Raw genomic sequence first — 19,415 nt, 5'->3', positions numbered from 1 at the left:
TTCAGCACAGTAACAGCACAAGCAGTAACAGTGCAAGCTTCTGTACACTGTCCCACCAACATATCTCAACTCTGACAGCAAGAGTGGAGAAAGTAAGACTACATCATAGTTCATTGTCTATCTATTGTGCACCCAATCCTGTAAGGTGCTGAGTGACCTCAGTTCCCATTGAAATCAATGATACTCCAACTGCAGCTTGACCACTGACAAGAAAGTCAATATTTCTGTTAAAAGAATCGATCGATCGATCAATCTATCTATCTACACACACCTTACTGTAATTATTTCATTGCTGACTCATGATCTTTTTGTGTTGTACTGATTTACATTTGTAAATTTGGTAACTCCTTTCTACACTTCATATTTGTCTCCACAGAATTTCATTTTATTATTTTTAACTCATTTCTCCAAACCACCAAGATCTCACTGAGGTTTTATCCTGTGCACCAAAGTATTAGTGATTCCTTTCAAAATTCATCTGTGCAGTTGATTACAATACTATTCAACTCTCTTAAGATACCAATAAAATATTTAATATAATTGGACCCAGAACTTACTCCTACTGTATCTTATTGTATATTCTTTAGGCCCAATTCTGTTCTTATACTGGGATAAGTCAGGATTAAATCCATTAAAGTCAGTGGATTTACACTGGTGTAAAACCAATAGGTATAACTGGGAACATAATCAAGCTTTCAGTGTTCAATGAGTTTGATTTTTTAAAATAATTTGTGTATCAGCATGATTAGAGTTTCATCTAATACACATTTTTCCAGTTTCCCTGTAAGAATTTTCTATGAAATGATATCACAAGGCTTATTTATAGCTGACATATATCCTTATTGAGAAATAACTGTTTCCTTTTCCCTGTAAGCTTGTTGTTATATCAAAGAGATAAATTTATACTTATGATTTGTTTTTGATAAATCATTATTGCCTACCACTATGTGTATGACTTTATCTCCCTCTAGGTGGTTACAAATTAACTTATTTATTATTTCTACCAATTTTCCAGATATTAAAACGTAATTTATACTTTTATAATTCCATGAATTAACCTTTTCCCCCATCTAAAAATAAGCACTGTGTTTGCCCTTTTCATTCATTTGGGACCTGTTGTATTGATTTAGATGTAATATATGAGCTAAAGGTGTTAACATAGCCCAGTCACTGTCCAACATTAAACAGTGTTAAACAAGGTCTGGGATTTGGTATACAGAGCCCTCAGCCTGCTTAGTACCATGACAAACACACCATTAAAAATCCTTTTAACCTTTTATTAAAGATACAGAGAAGAAACAACAGTTAAAGCATTTGAAATGTAAAGTATTAAGTAAGGTTTTCATTTTAACAACAACTCTTGTTCCCTTTCCTGTTAACTGGAGAGAGTTTTAGAAGGAACCTCCTCCCCACCCCCCCGATAGTCTGTGAAGTCATTTGGATCCCTCTCTCTGGCCCAGTCAATGCATCTCCCAGGGTTAGGATGACAAAGCCCCACAGTCTGAGGAAATGATGGGGGTGGCAGCCATGATGGGGAAGCTCACACCAGCAGCCTCCATCTGTTCTTTCATTCTTTTTTCCCTTTAGCTGGAGAGAGTTTTTCTGAGGAAAAAAGAAGTGAGTTGAGATGGGCTGGAGCGGGGGGGGGGGGGGCGAGGCAGGGAGCTGCCGGTGGGTGCAGAGCACCCACCAATTTTCCCCTGTGGGTGCTCCAGCCCCAGAGGACCCATGGAGTTGGTGCCTATGGCTGGAGCTGTTGTTAAATCCCATTTTATCGCAGGTGGCGCTAGGGATTCAGGTCAGTAGAGGTGGCGATATTTTCTGGGTCTCTCCCTCTGGTCTGGTCTGATCAGAACATCTCTCAGGATTAGGATGACAAAGGCCCGGAGTCCCAGGAGATTGGGAGGTGGTAGCCATAAAGGTGAAGCTTACTTCTGTAGTGTCCATCTGTTCTTTTCTATTTTCCCTACAAGTCTCTTTCTTTAAGGATCCAAAAAAGGAGTGATAGGTGGAATAGCCCATTCCCTCCTTATTTTGTCCACCATTTAGGCCTACTATCCAACATACCAATTTGGGTTCATTAATTTCTGATTCCACATCCTATTTTTACCAAGCATGATTTTAACATAGTCCTTGAACTGTGCTAGCAGCTCTTTTTGATTAAGCTAATTCAGTCTGTCTAATTTTCGTGCCCTTTCCAATCAACATTTGTTATTACAGTTTATTGTAACATTTTTGGAACCTTTACATACTAGTTATAGTTGGGCTCACAATTAGAGTAAATTTATAGGCCCACTTATCACAACAGATCTCATCCAGGAGTTCTTAACCATAATGGCCTGTGCTTCTGATACTCATTCTGCTATTCCAGTTAGCTAAGAATTCTTGAACTGTTATTGAAATTATTTCATCCTGAATCTGTCTTGTGACCCCCCTCTTTCTTTATTAGTTTTTACTGGATTCGATATTTTGTTAAAGCTACATTATCCTTTTTAATCAAGACTAAAGCAAAATAGTTATGTATCTTATCCTTGCCTTTGTTTTTGGATATTGGTTCTCTTTCTCTGTTAAGTAGGTAACTTGCACTTTCTTTGTTATCCTTTTGCTTTTTATTAACTCATTAAAGCTCTTTTTCATGTTCCCTTGTACCTCCTTTACTAATAGTACAGCTTTTTAAAACCAGATCCCTTCTGTCCATAGGCAAAACTCTCACTGACTTTGATGAGAGTTCCATGCACAGAATGATTGCAGGTCTGGGCCTTTTGTGCATTTGTCTTTATGACTTGTCACACAAACTTGTAATTTCTTTCAGATTTGTAAAACAACACAAGAAATATGTGGTTATGGCTGTACATATATTTGTTATGCAATTGCAAACTACACAAACTTCACTCTTCTAGTTTTAAGGTCACCAAAACCCCTTGATATTCTTGTAGTTCAGTTATTTGAATGACTGTCCACATGTATTTCACTTCTGGTACATAGCAGTGTCTGTAGAGGTAGTGCTGTGCCATGGATGTCCTTGTGTGCCTCCCCCACCCAAGGTTATACAGGGCAGAGCGGGCCCAACCATCCTTCAGTTTCTTCTTACCATCTGTGGCTGTGAGACAGAACCCCTGCAGTGTCTGCTTCTCTGTGCACTGTATGATTTTACTAATTTTGTACATATACAGTTAGCAATATTAGTAGAGTTAGTATAGTGGAGGTATAGTATAGTATAGTCAATGTAGGTTTTTTTCCTTCTTGTTACACTTGTTGTCTGTATATATGTGTGTGTTTGTATATATCACTTGTATTAGTGTGAGAGATTTCCTCAGTCCTGGGATTTAGCTGCTATGGCTGAAACAAGGTCCCAGGAGTTCAAAACTTGCCCCTTTTGTGTTGCAGCTAGTCTGCTTAATGACAGGCACTTGAAGTGTCTTTTTTGTCTTGAAGAAGAACATATCCCTCATAATGCTCAATCTGTCACTTCTTCTCCAAGAGAACACAGAAGGAGAGAAAGGTCTGTTTAATTTCTTTTTCTCCTGGTGTGCTTAATGAGAGGTTCCTCAGAACTGGAGGCAAAAGAGTCTACTGGCCCCGAACATGCTGTAAGTTCTAAGTTAATGTTCCTGTGAGCTGCAGCTCAGTTCTGAGCTCCCAGGCGCACTCTTCTAAGACATCAAAAGTATCATCCACTGAGACTGGCAGAGCAGCTAAATTCTCCTCCACTCAGTGGTCTGAAAGGGGTCAGAAGGAATATCTTTCCCACAGCGAGCACAGACCAAGGTCACCCTCCCTCAGCCCTAGTAAAAGGAGTCATAGGTCCCAGACTACTCAGTCAAAGGGCAGTTAATGGCCCAAAATTGGTCCCTCTGACACCCAGGCAGCAGTTCACACTTTACCTGGTACCAACCTGTCAGTACTGACATTGGTGCCTGTGACCCATATGCTCATGACTCCAGTGCCAACATCTGTGGTGCAGCTGCTCCCAGGACCAACTTTCTCAGCACCTAAGTTATTTTTGGTACCAAGCAATCTTATGATGATAGCACAGCCTGAATCACTACTATCTTCAGCTAAGAATAACCTGTACTTTGGTACTGACTACCAAAACTGTTATGGTACCAGTCAGCTCTTCAGTTATACTGGTATAGGACACTCAAATTCACCCTAGAATTCCAGATATTAAGGTAACTCCACTATTAGAGGAGAAATACTCATTTTCTTCCTCCTCTTCAGAGCACAATAGGGAGGAGTCCCCACTCACTCACCTCATTTTCATTCGTATGACCCCTATTGGTCTGAAAGGGAATCTAGCTATTGTCACTGTAGGCAGAGACCTATGGGATCTCAAGGAGAACAGTCACCTTGGTATCCACCGCACTGGCCCTCAGTCTCTTACGTCAGCAATCTTGACCCCACTAAGCCCCTTGGGGTATGAAACAGGAGAAGAAACCTATCTTTCTACCACTGCCCCAGAGTTAATCTCCCTCCATATCAAACATAGACTCACACTATATTCCAGAAAGAACAGGAATGTGAGGAAGAATACTTGCAGACAAAAGAGCACTCAGTTCCAGCGGTGATCTCTTCTGCCTCACCAGAAAAGGTAGTAGTGCCCTCCATTTCCACGCAGCCAGAGGAGTTCAAAACAATTCAGGAATGTCTGGGTCACATGGCAGACACATTAGAAATCCCTGTGGAGGTAGTTCAGGAAAAATTGCACAAGGTACTGGACATTCTGCGCTCCTCCATGCCTGGAAATCTTGCTGTGCCAATTAATGAAGGACTGTTGAAACCAATAAAAACGTTATGGCAGACACCAGCATCAGTAGCACCTATGTCTCAAAAGGCAAGGTTGGTGGTTTCAATCCCTTCAAACGGGTTTGAATATTTTTACCAGCACCCTGTTCCTGAGTCTCTGGAAGTGGTGGCAATGTATGAAAGGTCCAGACAGCATGCACCCCCAAAAATGACTCAAAGAGACCAGGATAAAAAAAATAGATTTATTTGGCAAGAAAAATTACTTATCAAGTCTGCAGATGCACATCGCAAATTACCAGGTGCTCTTGTCAAAGTACGATTACCCTAAATGGGACAGGGTATTGCAGTTTATTGAGAAACTTCCTCAAGAACATAGGGTAGAGTGAGGTGAAATTTTTCGACTAAAATTCTTTTTCAGTGAAAAATGCAAATTCAGAGAAATTCAAACATTTTCTAAATTCCTGATTGCTAGTTTCCAGTGTGGAATACATGTGGACAATCACTCAAAGAAGAGAGAACAGTTACTTACCTTAGAGTAACTGTGATTCTTCGAGATGTATTGTCCTCCCTCTTTCCCTCCTACTAGAGTCCTAAATCACCTGGCCAAGACTATAAAAGGGTTAAAAAAAGAACTAGATAAATTCATGGAGGATAAATCCACAAATGGCTATTAGCCAGGATGGGCAGGGATGGTGTCCCTAGCCTCTGTTTGCCAGAAACTGGGAATGGGTGACAGGGGATGGATTACTTGATGATTACCTGTTCTGTTCATTCCCTCTGGGGCACCAAGCGTTGGCTACTGTCGGAAGACAGGATACTGGACTAGATGGACCTTTGATCTGACCCATTATGGCTGTTCTTATGTTCTTAACAGAGGAACAGTTGGGCCTGCTGTGCCTTTTATGCCCTGGGATGGGAGGGGGATCTGATGACATTTAGAGTGTAGGTGTAGCCCCAGTGGACACTGTTGGCCAAAAAAATCCAATCTCATAGGTATGGGGCACATGGAATCCATATGGACAATACAGCTCAAAGAACCACAGTTTCTGTAAGGTAAGTGTTCTTTCCCTGTATAATATCATACATAAATATTCACTTGTTTCAATGGGACTTGTGTTCCTCAGTCACTTAGTGCTTTTGAAAATCCTCTCCTACAGGTATTATGAATTTTGGCAGCCTACATATGGACACCATGATCTCCAGCAGGATCAAACTTGCTTTAACACCAAAAGTACAACCAGATTTCATTTGAGCTAACAGAATAACCCAAGAACCAGCTCTTATCTTCACTGAGGCTAGCCACTAGAGGGAGACATGCTCAAACATCAAGTCAGTGTATTCTGTAGACCTGTTTCTATGTGCAATGAACTACTTTTACAGTTCTAATCTGATCTGGATAAGAGTGGGGTATTTTGAATCACCTTTTCCTGTAGCTGTCCAGATACCAATTTTTTTTTAAACTTCTGGAAGAAGAAGAAGATAAGAGGAAGGATAGAAAAGAAAGACAAGGGGGTGGGAGGTTATTACAAATCCACCACTCAAGAATAGCTCTTCCTAGGGCAACAGTGGTGGAGGGGGATGTCGGAAGGGATGATGATGGGGAGAGGAGGTGTTACCTCAACCTACTCACCTTTGAAGCAGTTTAATCACACCTCCACCTACATTTTTATTACACATCCTCCTACTCCCCCTGACTCAAGTTCTATGTTCCTCCCAAGTCCTCCTGCTTTACTCCTCCCTTTGTCTCTTGGATTTGTGCCTTATATCATGCTGCCCCTCTGGCTGGAGCAGCCTCCTATCACTTGTCTGCTGGGCATCCTGTCTTTCCCCCTTCAAATCCCTTCTTAAGACCTAGTTCCTCCAATTATTCCTCCTATCACCTTCTCCCCAATAACCTCTCCACTACCTTCCCTTCCTGTTCTATATCTCTTATTGTGCTTATCTTGTTTAACAGGTGTCAGACCATATCTAACCTATGCTTATCAAACACTCTTTAGATTTACGCTCTATCTAAATATTTAATTATCATAACACTCAAAATGACAATTAATACTGGGGGAGGGAGAGAGATAGGGAAGGAGAAAAGAAGTATGAAAAAGAGTAGGAGCTACTTCTTATGTCATAGTTCCACCCTCCGATGGTCTTTCCACAGGCAATAGAAAAGGAGAAGGCGTGAGAAAGGAGATGGGGAGGAAGGAAGTGTTAAGTTTCTCCATAAACAAACCCCAAAAAGATACATTCCATCAGAATGATCTTTAGTACCTTCCTAGATTAAGAGAGCAAGAGGAAATAAAAGCAAATTCTCCATGAGAGAGCACAGTGTGTGTCTTCTGATGACCTGTATTCAACTGCAACCAAAATATGAGACAAAAGAGTCCTTAGAGCTTTAAAGGTGCAGTACAAGGGAAAGGCTTATAAACTTATAGACTTAAGGCTTATATAGCAAAATATACCACAGAACAAAGGGGAAAGGAGTAGAGAGAAAGTGGAAGAAAAAAGGGAAGAGAAGAGGGAATATTGATTATGTTTGTGCTGGGATAGGCATCTAGACAGTATTTTAAAGTATATTACCTATAGATTTATGGCAGAAAAAGGAAATCAAGCAAACACTGTATTTAATGGAATAATCCAGATGCCACAAATGGCAAAAGTCACCAAAATTGTATATATTTTTTCCAAATCAAAATAGATATAAATATAACAGTGACAATCTAGGCGCTTAGCAACAAAGAAAGCATTGGATGCTATAGTGATGGGAAGACAGTAGTATGTGATGACTTCAGAATGCATGGAATTGGTGGCATCAGAATTACAGTTCTATTGGACAGGAAGGATTCTTTTGTTTTGGTTTTCATTGATTGAGCTAGTTGTTTTTTTTATTGGGATTTGGTTCTCACCTTTGGCATATTTAACCTACATACATTTTTGTTCTGTAAATAAAGACTGTATACAGTAGGATAAGTGACTTCATAAATTCTTCTTTGTAACATTCCATCAACCAAAGAGATGCTATAAACACTAAGTTAACTAGGGTCCTTTGTGGGCTTTTGCATTTCATATAAGTGTGGATGTCTAGTCCCAGGTTAGGGAGAATGGTGGTGGCAACAAATTCAGAGGAGCCCATGACAAACTGATAGTGAGTGGTAGGACACAAACATTACTAAGAGAGTTCAAAATCCTGACAGTCTAAACTCAAGGTGCACAGGAAAGGTTATTTTTTTCTTGCAACTTTTATTTTGTGTGTGAAAGTTGACTCCAATCCCAGTGGAGAAATTGACCATCTGTGGGATGTGATTGAGAGATATGATATCAGTTTCTGAAGAAAAAGCAACTTATTTAGGCCTTGCAAATTAAGAAACAGGAGGAGCAGTTGGAAATTAGGCCACAGATAATAGTCAAGACTGAGCTTTTGCAAATAGAACTATTTAGCAGTGAGATGAGATCATGAAGGAACAAACCAGACAAGCAGCTGAAATTGAGTTCCAGAATGGATGATCTTTAGGGCAGGGTCTGTGTCTTCTTATGTGTTTTTTTTTTAGTGATGAATACAATGAGGTCCTGATCTTGATTAGGGCTTTCAAACATTACTAAAATCTCAAATAGTAATAATTAATAATTATTATTATTCCTAATAATACACACAAGCTTATTCAGAGTTGGCCTTGAGTCCCCTTCCATGATATGCAGAAAATGGAAAGTCCCCTGCAACTCTACTTCCTAGTCCCATTGTGGGACTTCAATGTTCTGGAGGGCTTTGAGGTGCCTTACGCCAGAATGAATTTCATCCATTGAGAATATGAGAAATATGTATGAGAAATAAGTTATTTTCTGTTGAGTGAGCTTATTAGAGGATCCAAGTGATCAGAATGGAATCACATGGCTGCATTTTTAAAGGTACTTCACTCACAATGGAGTTGATTTGTAGCTTTCACTTTTTATTTTCAAAAAGGGTACATTAACCAGTTTCCATTTATTATTATTATTATTTAATTAAAAATAAGCAACTGGCTGCAGATAAGGGGCTATCAGAAGCCTAGAGAAACCTAGAGAGCAGGAAAGAGAGACTGGTATACTATTTTAATAATTGATTTAACATATTTAAAATTATTTTATTAGTTGTCATTACAATGCTTATTCAATGCAGTGTAATGCTGTCAGTTAGAAAGAATTAAAATTATATTATTTAAAATATAAAAGTATTTAAATTATATTATGTTAAAATATTGCTGCTATTTTCTCTCTTCCAAAGAACTGTGTGGGAGAATTAAAAAAAATACTTTAAATATTTAAAATGTTTTTTTTTAAAAGTTATTTTATAATTACAATAAAAATGCCAAATTGTGTAGCAGTGGTGAATGATGCATTTAGATGTGCATTTTTCAGCATTAATCTTTGGTCTGCATTCCTTATAAACTACCTACATGGAACTCCACTTGCAAGTAATTAAACACTTTTTAATCAGTTGCTAGAATACTGACTATACCAATACTGTAATTATCTATAAACCACTTAATTTGAGAGGATTGAAATTATTTACATTTTGTGTTACACTTGTTTTAAATAATACAGTTCTCCAGTATATGAGAAGCACTTGGCTTTACCTTTGTTTTCATTGTACACCTCAGCTATATTATTCAGCACTGCTGTACAGTCTATGCCTTATTGCTTAAATAGAGGGTAGTACTTTAAATGAACACTAGTTACAGCTAACAGTTTCTCATCTAGACAGTTGGATGTATTAGTAGTTTAATTACCTGGCTGGCTGTAATTTCCACTTAATTTGGAGAATTTCTAACATTTTCCTTCCAGCACTAAACCAATCTCATTTATAACGCTTTATTATCACAGTTCAGATTCCAGCAGCAGTCTCACTCAACAGCAGTCATACCAGCAGGATTTCTCTGGCTAGTTTTCAGAACATTACTTACTCTGGGAAGGAACTTCCAGTTGGAGAGTAATAATATCCAATAAACGTATTTTATATTTGGAAAAAAACACCCAGTTCAGCTTGAGAAATAATGTCTTTGAAAACAACTGTGTTATTAAATAAATGGAGATATCCTATCTCCTAGAACTGGAAGGGACCTTGAAAGGCCATCAAGTCCAGCCCCCTGCCTTCACTTGCAGGATCAAGTACTGATTTTGCCCCAGATCCCTAAATGGCCCCCTCAAGGATTGAACTTACAACCCTGGGTTTAGCAGGCCAATGCTCTAACCACTGAGCTATCCCTTCCACCTTATAAAAAAGCTAAGGCTGACTTGGTACCCCACCTAAGGTAAATGTACCTACACAAAGGATCTTTGAACTGAGGAGAGAACACCAAATAGCCTTAAATGTGTTTTGTTTGATTTAAAATTTCCAGGCTGAGATTTTAAAAGGAGCCAAAGGAGTTGGGTGGCCCAAATTCCACTGATTTCACTGGGAACTGGGTGCCTAACTCCCTTAGGCCCCTTTGAAAATAGCCTAGCTGGATATTTCTTTACTAATAACACATCTTAGGCTAAGTTGGCTGTTTTGTACATGTAAAGCTTTTTTGATCAGTTGGATTATAACAACAGTTCTCTCTTTCTACCAGGCTTCAAGTCACCACCATGTCAATAATTTCAGGCACAAGAAAAAGATAACCAATTATTCATGTTAATGATATAGTCTATAGGGATTGGCTACTTATTTTGTTGTAGGTATAAGAAAAGATCTCTGGTATCTATTTCAAAAGGAAGGCTGTTTCCTTTCTTTTCCCAGAGTGCTCTCCTCAGGGAAGGAAAAAACTAACATCCTTAGACCAGGATCACCCCCTCTTCTGCCTCCCTTAGTCTCTTCCCTGCCCACCCAGGTTATTGATAGTGCCTCCCTTCATATGGGAAAATGCAGCTATCTTTGTGTTCCTGCTGAGTCAGGGCCCTGTGAGCATCAGCAGCTACAAGGCTCACAGGGGACGGCTGTCACAAGGGCAGCAGCTAAAACATCACAATGGAGTCTGCTGTACTTGTTAGAGTAACACCCTGGATGTCACCTCAAACTCAGTGACACAACCCCTCCCCGCTTCCCCTTTCTGCTTTTGTGTGTTGGGAATTGCAGACAGTGCCTGGGATTTCCAGTGGCTCTGTGCGTATAATACTCAGCCCCTTGAATCAAGACAAGAGAGAGAGAGCGTGGTACCTCCAGGGAAAAACAGAATCCTCTTGGGAAGAGAGCTGTTTAGGTTTGGTTTAGGGAAGTTTGTTTGGTCTAATCTTTTTTCCTGCCTGTGCCCACCTCATATCAGTAAATAATATCTCCCCTGGAGATGAACAGTGATAATCTCACCAGCCTGTCCAATTGGTGAGTTTGTTTCAATGAGTCACGCTCAGAGAGGAGGAAAAGTATTTGCTAATGGCTCATGTTCTTTCCATGCATTGTCTGTAATTCCATAGCAACCCAGACTTGCTGTGAACCACACAAGAAAGCCAGGCCAGGTTGCTGCAGCCTGTGTGCCCTGAGCCAAGGTTCTGCTGCGCCTCTTTCAAGGTCCCCAAGCACGGATTTCCTGGCTGTCCCAGGGACAATGCAGCATTAACACAACGGGGGATCAGTCTCTGCACAAAAAGTTCCAACATGAGGGAGAAGAGGCTGACCACTGGTATGTAAAGCTCTCCCAACAGGACAAAGGGGCAGTAACCACTTAGGGCTATGTCTCAGGCTATGGGGATGACAACTCCCAGGAGGGAGATTTAAATTATATCCTTGAAATTCATACAGCAAAATTCTTTAGTCCTAAGAATGAAAGATCATAAACACTTCCCTCATATGCATCCCAAAGAAGGGAAGCTGTTTCTCAAGTGGCTGAGACTTGGAGCATATCTGTTTCACCTGGGAACATTTCCTGTGTTGCCTGTTCTCATGATTTTATCATGAGTTTCACAATATCTAGTGTGTTTAGCCCCAGCTTCTTGAGTCATGGAATTACATGGGAATCTCAGCTTTCTTTATAAAAAGAGCAAGTTTTTAGTCTTCATGATTTCAGAGTAAAGCTGGAAAATGTGACCTAAGTGCACCATAAAGGCTCAAAAGCAGAAGACAAATACCCCCAATATATGATTTTTCAAAAAAGATCTCATGAAATGTAAGATAATCCCACAATTTTTTTGAGATCGGATTCATGATTTTTAAATGCTTGGGGTTGGCAATACAGCATTTCCTTAGAGTTTGTTTTATTTCCTCAGATCAGGTTATTTTATTTCAGAAAACCAAGGGAATTAGTAGAGTCCCATCGTTTATTTAATTTTTCAGAGTAATCTCTAAATTATGTGTGCAGTCAAATTGACCTCAACAAACATAAATGGAAATGTGTTGGATGAATAACAAGTAGTATTTTATATCTGTGTTTCAGAGCCTCCAGATATAACAGAAGATGCATTTGTAAGTAAACTTTAAAAGGACCAATAATTATTTTCTGTTTTGGGACTACAGAGAAAATAGCAGGTCTACTACTATATGCAGGGCCGGCTCCAGGGTTTTTGCCGCCCCAAGCGGCAAAAAAACCCCAAAAAACAAAAAACCAAACGCGATCGCCATCTGCGGCCGCAATTCGGCGGGAGGTCCTTCGCTCCAAGCGGGAGTGAGGGGCCATCCGCCGAATTGCCGCCGAATAGCTGGATGTGCCGCCCCTCTCCAGAGTGGCCGCCCCAAGCACCTGGTTGGCACGCTGGTGCCTGGAGCCGGCCCTGACTATATGGTTTCTTATTTCTTCCATTGTAGTAGCTGAGCATTGACATGTTTTTCCCAGCAGGAATACTGCTACTTCTGACAATGTTTCTTTAAAAAAAATGTTTCTCATTGTTTCATTTGATTAAGAAAAAAATGCTGTAGTGTTAGAAAAAGTGAAACAGAAATTTAAAGGGAATAAGATGCAAAGATAAAGAAATGCACAATGGTAGAGGAAGGAAGGAAGAAAATAGTTAGTTGGAAGGTCCAATTGATATGTTCTACAGATGCATTTTTCTTACCATTTTGAGAGCTGATTCATCTGTTCTCTGCTTATTGCTTCATACCAAATGACATCCCTTTCCCTGTTTGAATGCCTATGCAGTATGCATGTTTTTAAAACATATTTAGTTCTATCTCTGATGGAGACCCCCTAGGTGCTACTCTAATATAAATAATATATATTGAAATCCAGGTTAATTTCATTTAGGAATAAACAAAAATATGTATAATAACATATTAATAACCTAGCTGAACCAAAAGTTTACATTGGGTTAGGCTCTGATTCTACAATCTACTCCATGTGGGCAGACCCCTTGACTTCAGTGGAACTCAAGTAGGTGCATGGATCCACTATACAGAATTCAGCGCAGGATCAGGGTTTCTATAATCACTTTAAGGCTTTGAAATTTAAAGTGAGCACTGGATTTTTATCTATGAGCACTTTTTATTTCAGTAGAAGCTGCATTAAATGTACTGTTCTATTGTCTTACCAAGTCTATCTGGGTTCAGATCCTCCTTGGGTATCTTATAACATCACTCTGTATCTGTGTTAGAACACTCACGGCAGTGATATGGAGAAAGCTAGTATATAGAATAGAGACAGTGTCATGGGATATGTTTCCCTAGAAAATGTAAACAGCATTTTTACAGGATACTACTGACAAAATGATCATCCCTTCACTGCTTTAAGACTGACAGTAATAGGACCCTTGATACCTGTATACTGTATGCAGGCAAAATTCCCAATTACTTCAATAAGTTTTGCCTGCATAAGCACTGGAAATTCAAGCCATTTGTAGTTCATCCAGACTGCCTATTGGAATCATGAGATGCTTTTAATAATTATAACTTGGATTGTACACCATAGAACACATCAGGGAAAGAATTAAAAGAAAATGCCTATTGCCACAAACATCTAAAATGCTTTTTTGTATATAAAATTATATGGACTCTAATGGGCAAATAGTAAGTGTGTAAACATTATTTTGAAATGAGAATAAGACTGGTTGCTGAAATAGAAGTCCCATAGGAAAGTTTTATTGTTTTTTCATATTCTTTAAAAAACTTGAAGATAAGTGCAATAAGTAGCAAAGCTTGCATTAACAGTGTAGTATGGATTAATGACCCACTTTGTTTATATTTCTTGCTGCTATATAAGACTTTAAAGAATATATTCCTGGCAAATAAAAAACACGTGTACCTGTATATTTTCATAGGACTTCTAAATCAGTGAGTAATAAATACTTTGTTTCAAATAATTCACTTAGATGAAAGAAGTATTTACACTATATATTATTGTATCTAATCATCATCAAACTAGTCTTTACCCATTTCAAATCTAATGATGTATTACTTATGCACAGCAAATGTGAAATATAGATACTTTTTATACATGCACAACCTGTTTCTAACAAAACTTTTCACATAAATAAGAAAGTCCTTATGCACTTAGGGCTCAATCCAATGTCCATTGAAGTAAATGGGCGTCTTTCACTAATTTCATTGGGCACTAGATCAGGCCCTCATGCCTTGATTCAGGAGAGATCTTAAGCATATGTTTATTTAAAGCATGTGCTTTTCATTGTCTTCAAGTTAAGCACATGCTTAAGTGCTTTGCCAAACTGGGGCCTAAGAACCTGGTTCAAAGCTTATTGAAGTCAATGGGAGTCTTTCCAATGACTTCACTGTGCTTTGGATCAAACCCTTTGATTCAAATTCTCCTGTTTAATGCTTAGTTCAAATACAGTGAAACCCCGCTATAACACGATAATTGGGGTCCAAAAAATTCGATCGCGATAAATGTAGGGTCACTTTATAGCGGGGTTATGAAAATTTACCATTTCAAGCCAGTCAGTTTAAGTCTTGTAAAAAAACCAACGGTTATCCCAGCGTGTTTTAAACACAAAAGTAGTAATTTAATTACATGTACATGAAACAAACATGTTAAATCGACTATACTAATCATTGCGCAGAGTGCAAAGTCAATCTGGTTGCATGACTCCATAATTTTAAATTTCATCACGTCTTAAAAAAGCTATCTAGTGCGGTCTGTTTATTTGCCGCAAACTGTTGGCTTCTAGCAAAGTCAGGTATGCTTCTGAGTTGGAGGATTTTGACGCTGTCCACGTCTTGAGTTTCCAGCCACCTCAAACTGGCTTCTAGGTGCTTTACTGCCTCAGACACTTTTGGTGGGGGAGTTGAGGTGCCATCATCGTCGTCATCATCATTATCGCCACTGGTTTCGGGCTCTGGTGGTGCAGCTTCATTCTTCCCGCTGACATTTGCAACAATTTCATCATCTGAGATGTGTTCATATATGGGGCAGATGTCATCTGCTGAAAACCAGTTGAAGATATCATGATGACTGTTAGCTTCTTTGGCTAAACATATGTCATCTTCAATGAATCTTGTAAATTCAGGCTCGTCGTCATTACCATCATCGTGTGTAGATGATGGAAAAGCTGGACCAAGACCCTTTATCCAGCATCGTTCAATGCAACATGCAGAGATAGCATCCCAGGCTTTCCCGCTGAGGTGACAGACTTCTTTCAAGTTGAGTGATGCCAGTGATGTGTCGACGGAGGAGTTGTTATCCGCTACCATCCGCTTGATCATTTTGCGACAATAGTTTTGCTTAAATACCGATATGATGCCTTGGTCCAGTGGCTGGATTTCTGATGTAGTGTTCTTCGGGAGATAAGAGACTTTAATCTTGCTGTCACGACTGACAAGATTTTCTGCTGGGGGGTGGGCAGGGCAATTATCCAGCAGGAGGAGAGCTTTTTCCTCCTGCTTGAGTTTTTGCAAATGAGCCCGAACGGCTGGCACGAAAGTTTTATGGAACCAGTCTTTAAATATGGAGCTATTCATCCATGCATTCTTGCTGTTGGTGTATTCAAAGGGAAGGGCCTTCATATTAACGTGATGAAAACATCTGGGAGACCTTGCTTTTCCGATCATCAGAGGTCTGACTTTGTGGCTGCCAGACTTGTTGACGCAAAACAAGAGAGTGACTCAGTCCTTCCTCTGCTTAAAGCCTTCTCGTTTGTGACTATCAGTCTTGGTTGCGAGGGTGAGACCTGGTAACATTTTAAAGCATAAACCAGTCTCGTCGCAGTTGTAAACTTGATCGGCTGTGTAGCAACCTTCCTCCAGCAACTTTTTAAGCTCAATTGGGTAGGAATCGACAGCCTCTTTATCAGCTGAGCGGATTTCCCCAGACACAAGAACTTGGCTTATAGTGTGCCTTTTCTTGAATCTGTCCAGCCAGCCGTTACTCGCCTTAAATTTGGATTCATTTCCATTGATAAGGTGATCAAATTTCTCTGCTTGAGCTTTCAGAATAGGGCCAGAAATGGGAACTCCTTCTGAGCGAGCCTGGACAAACCATTGATACAAGGCTGAATCTAGGCTTTCGTCATTAGCAAACTTGACCTTTTTACAGGGTAGGCTACGGAGCTTTTCTTCTTCTTTTTTCCACCCTTGCAGAGTGGACTCGCTAATTCCTAGATCTCTAGCAAGCTGAGTTTGTTGTTTGCCCTTCTTTAGTTGATCCAGGGCGTACAACTTCTCTTGGGCAGAAAACGACTTGTGTTTCCGAACTGGCGTATCCATAACGGTAAAATATTTTTAAAAATATAGGAAATTAATAACAAGTTCATAGGCAAACACCATACACGTGTACAACCCAAGAACAAAGTGCAATGGGCCTGCAATGGCCACAAGTCACTTTATCCTATAAGACCAGAAGAACGCGGTTTATTTATAAATGTAGTTAAAAAAGTACAGTATTCCAGCAAAACGCAAACAGTACAGTATTATGGCCTTAAAGGGGTGCCAACTTATGATCGCATTATATGCAATTTTGCATTATCGCGGGGCGCGTTATTGCGAGGTTTCACTGTATCTTTGCCCTTCCCCTTCCATGCCTCTCCCAGGTCCTAAGTGCTGGTACACAGGAAGCCACTGCAGAGCTGAGCTTGACACAGTAGTTCTAGGAATGTTCATGCCCTATATGCCCCATCAAATACTGTCCCCCATGTGCATAGTTGCACTAATCACCATGGAGGAAGCGTCAGGATTTGCCTTCTTAAGAACTTTAACAGTGCCAATAGTTAGATTTAGACTACAGACAGTTTTTATGCTCAGAAATAATAAAGTGTTTGAGAAATTGTATGCAGTGTTGTTGAAGCTGTGTCAACCCCAGGATATTAGAGAGACAAGGTGCGTGAGGTAATATCTTTTATTGGACTGACTTCTTTTGGTGAGAGAGACAAAGCTTTTGAGCTACACAGAGCTCTTCTTCAGGTCTGGGAAAGGTACTCAGAGTATCACAGCTGAATACAAGATTGAATGGATAGTTTAACATAAATAGCACATATTCTAAGGGACCATTCAAGGTGAAGTGGCCCATTAACACCCCTGCAGTCCTAAGACAAAAAGTGAGTTACAGATTGTTGTAATAAACCATACATCTAGTGTCTTCATTAAGATCATGATTTTTGGTCTAACAAAGTTATGAATTTAAGCTCCCAGGCTTGTCTTTTGAAAGTGTTGTGCAGGTTTCCTTTGAGGATGAGGACTAATAGATCAGCTATAGAGCCATCACTTTGTCAGAAGTGTTCACCCACAGGTGATATGTTCTTTTTCATTTTCCTGTGTGAGTTCATTCGTGAGCACAGTGAGTGTCTGGTTTCATCCACATAGTTGCTATTGGGGCATTTAGTGCACTGGATGAGGTACAACACATGTTGTAATAGGCATGGGTAGGACCCAGGGATCTTGAGAGGTGTGTTGGAGGCATGTTGATCATTGTAGCAGTGGAGTTTTGTCTGCAAGTTTTGCATCTGTTGTTCTGGTAGGGTCTGGTGCCGCTTTGAGTTGGTGTCCTGGTCTGTGGGGAGCTTGCTTCTGATGATGAGCCTGGAGAGGTTGGGGGGTTGCTTGAAGGCCAGAAGAGGGGGTTCAGGAACAATTTCTTTCAGGATGGGGTACCCATTGACTATGGGTTGTAGTTGTTCGAGGATATACCCCGTATGAGTTCCAGTATGTGGTATAGTTGACAAGTAGGGGTGTGTGGTTGGAGGGGGCTTATTTCTGTATTGTCGCAGGTTGTCTCAAGGTATTTGACCCATTAATAATTGACATTATTAAAAACAGACAGGATTCTCTATCATGAAGCTGACATATTTTTAAAAAGCCAACAGAGAATATATTCTATGCTGGTTTGTTCCTTCTCCCATTGACCTGAGTGGGAGTTTTGCCATTGATTTCAGCAGTTAAGACCGGGGAAATTCCCAGTTTGGGCCGGCCCCAACTATGGCATACTACTGCTTGATATGGCGGGCCAAATTCAGATCTGGTTATCACCCTCTTATTCACCTTTGGTGGCTACCCCATTGTGGGTATCAGTTTGGGGATGGAAGCAGCTACATTCCTCTTTCTCAGGTGCAGATGGGTGGGAGGGTGTGGAATAAGTCAGGAATATATAGGCTACTTGCAGATCAATTTTTTTCAGAAGTAAATTTGCAAATTTCCCACTTTTACTAGCTTTTCGGTTTACAAGTGTTTTATCTATACATTTTTTGGCACATGAACTGTCTTTGTATGTTTTGTATAGTATTGAGCACATCACTGGTTGACAGCAACAAGGGCCGGGTTCAGTATCTAGGGGTTCCGTTTCAATAACACAATGCAAAACCGGCTCAAGCCCCCACCCAGTGACCTGGGACAATTACATACCACCCCCCAGGCGCCTCTAATAGGCAATACTTCCTCTCTTGCAAGCACAGAGTCTGAGTGTAGCAAAAGCCTTTTAGTAAAGGAGGGAAACAATGCAGCATTATGTTGGGGAAACACCACAAACAGGATTCATAACACAAACCATGAGCAAAAGACTCACCACCAAGTAAGTTTGTCAGTGTCCTTTTCCCCTCAGGGTCTTAAGTCCAGAAATCCAAAAGTCACCCCTCCCACAGTTTCTGTCCTTAGTCAGTGCAGCCCCCAGAGTTCAGAAGTTCATCTGCAGAGTGTACCTCCCAGCCTGGGTGGAAGTGGGGGGAGGTATGGGGGCATCTTACATGCTCCGCTGCTTGGGTCGACGGCCGATTGCCATGCCTTTCCACAGGGTTTTGCTGCAGTCTTCACCGCCAGCTGTCCTGATAGCCGCTCCTCTCTACTAGCCGTCCTGCTAGCCGTGCCTCTCCCCTTCTCTCCACTAGCCACCCTGCTAGCCACTCAACAATATGTCTTCAGCCCCCCCACACACACTTAGCACAGCTCTCAGTGATTTTAGCTGTTACTAGGGGGGCCCCAGTGCTGGCACACTCAGAACCACTCGCCCAAAGTAGGTCTAATGCTTAGACCTAAGAATCAGCATGTAATAAGACTACTAATGGAGTCAAAATTAGCTCTATTACACAGCAGAGACAGGAGGGATCAAAATGGTGTTTAGGGCCCTCAGAAGAGGGGGCCCACACTACTAGGTACACATACGTGTTCCCAGCCTCTCTTAGTTCACTGGGCTTTGGAACCCATGTCCCTTGCCTAGCGAGTGCTACTTAGTTGAGGGCAAGTCCCTCCATCATAAAATGCCAAGTACAATTCTACTGTCCTTGATTCACATAACCAGGATAACAACACTTTATTACTCCTGCCACGATAACAAAGAGACTGGGGGTCCCACAGCAGCCAAAGTGACCAT

General features: G+C 40.5%; 1 protein-coding gene across 1 annotated transcript in view; it reads left to right on the top strand.

Annotated features, from left to right (window-relative positions):
* Positions 1-11,341: 11,341 nt before the first annotated feature.
* Positions 11,342-19,415, top strand: part of RGS22 (regulator of G protein signaling 22) — a 102,490-nt gene continuing 94,416 nt past the window's right edge. The window contains exons 1-2 of the mRNA XM_029914247.1: positions 11,342-11,366; positions 12,117-12,145. Of these exons, the coding sequence (XP_029770107.1) occupies positions 11,342-11,366; positions 12,117-12,145 (54 nt within the window). The remainder of the gene's footprint in view (positions 11,367-12,116; positions 12,146-19,415) is intronic.

The sequence above is a fragment of the Terrapene carolina genome, unplaced genomic scaffold (assembly GCF_002925995.2).
Source record: "Terrapene carolina triunguis isolate 2854851 unplaced genomic scaffold, T_m_triunguis-2.0 Scaffold58, whole genome shotgun sequence".
In the NCBI taxonomy this organism is placed as follows: domain Eukaryota; kingdom Metazoa; phylum Chordata; order Testudines; family Emydidae; genus Terrapene; species Terrapene triunguis.
The sequence above is the reverse complement of the archived record's forward strand: the minus strand, read 5'-3'. Positions and strand labels throughout refer to the sequence as shown.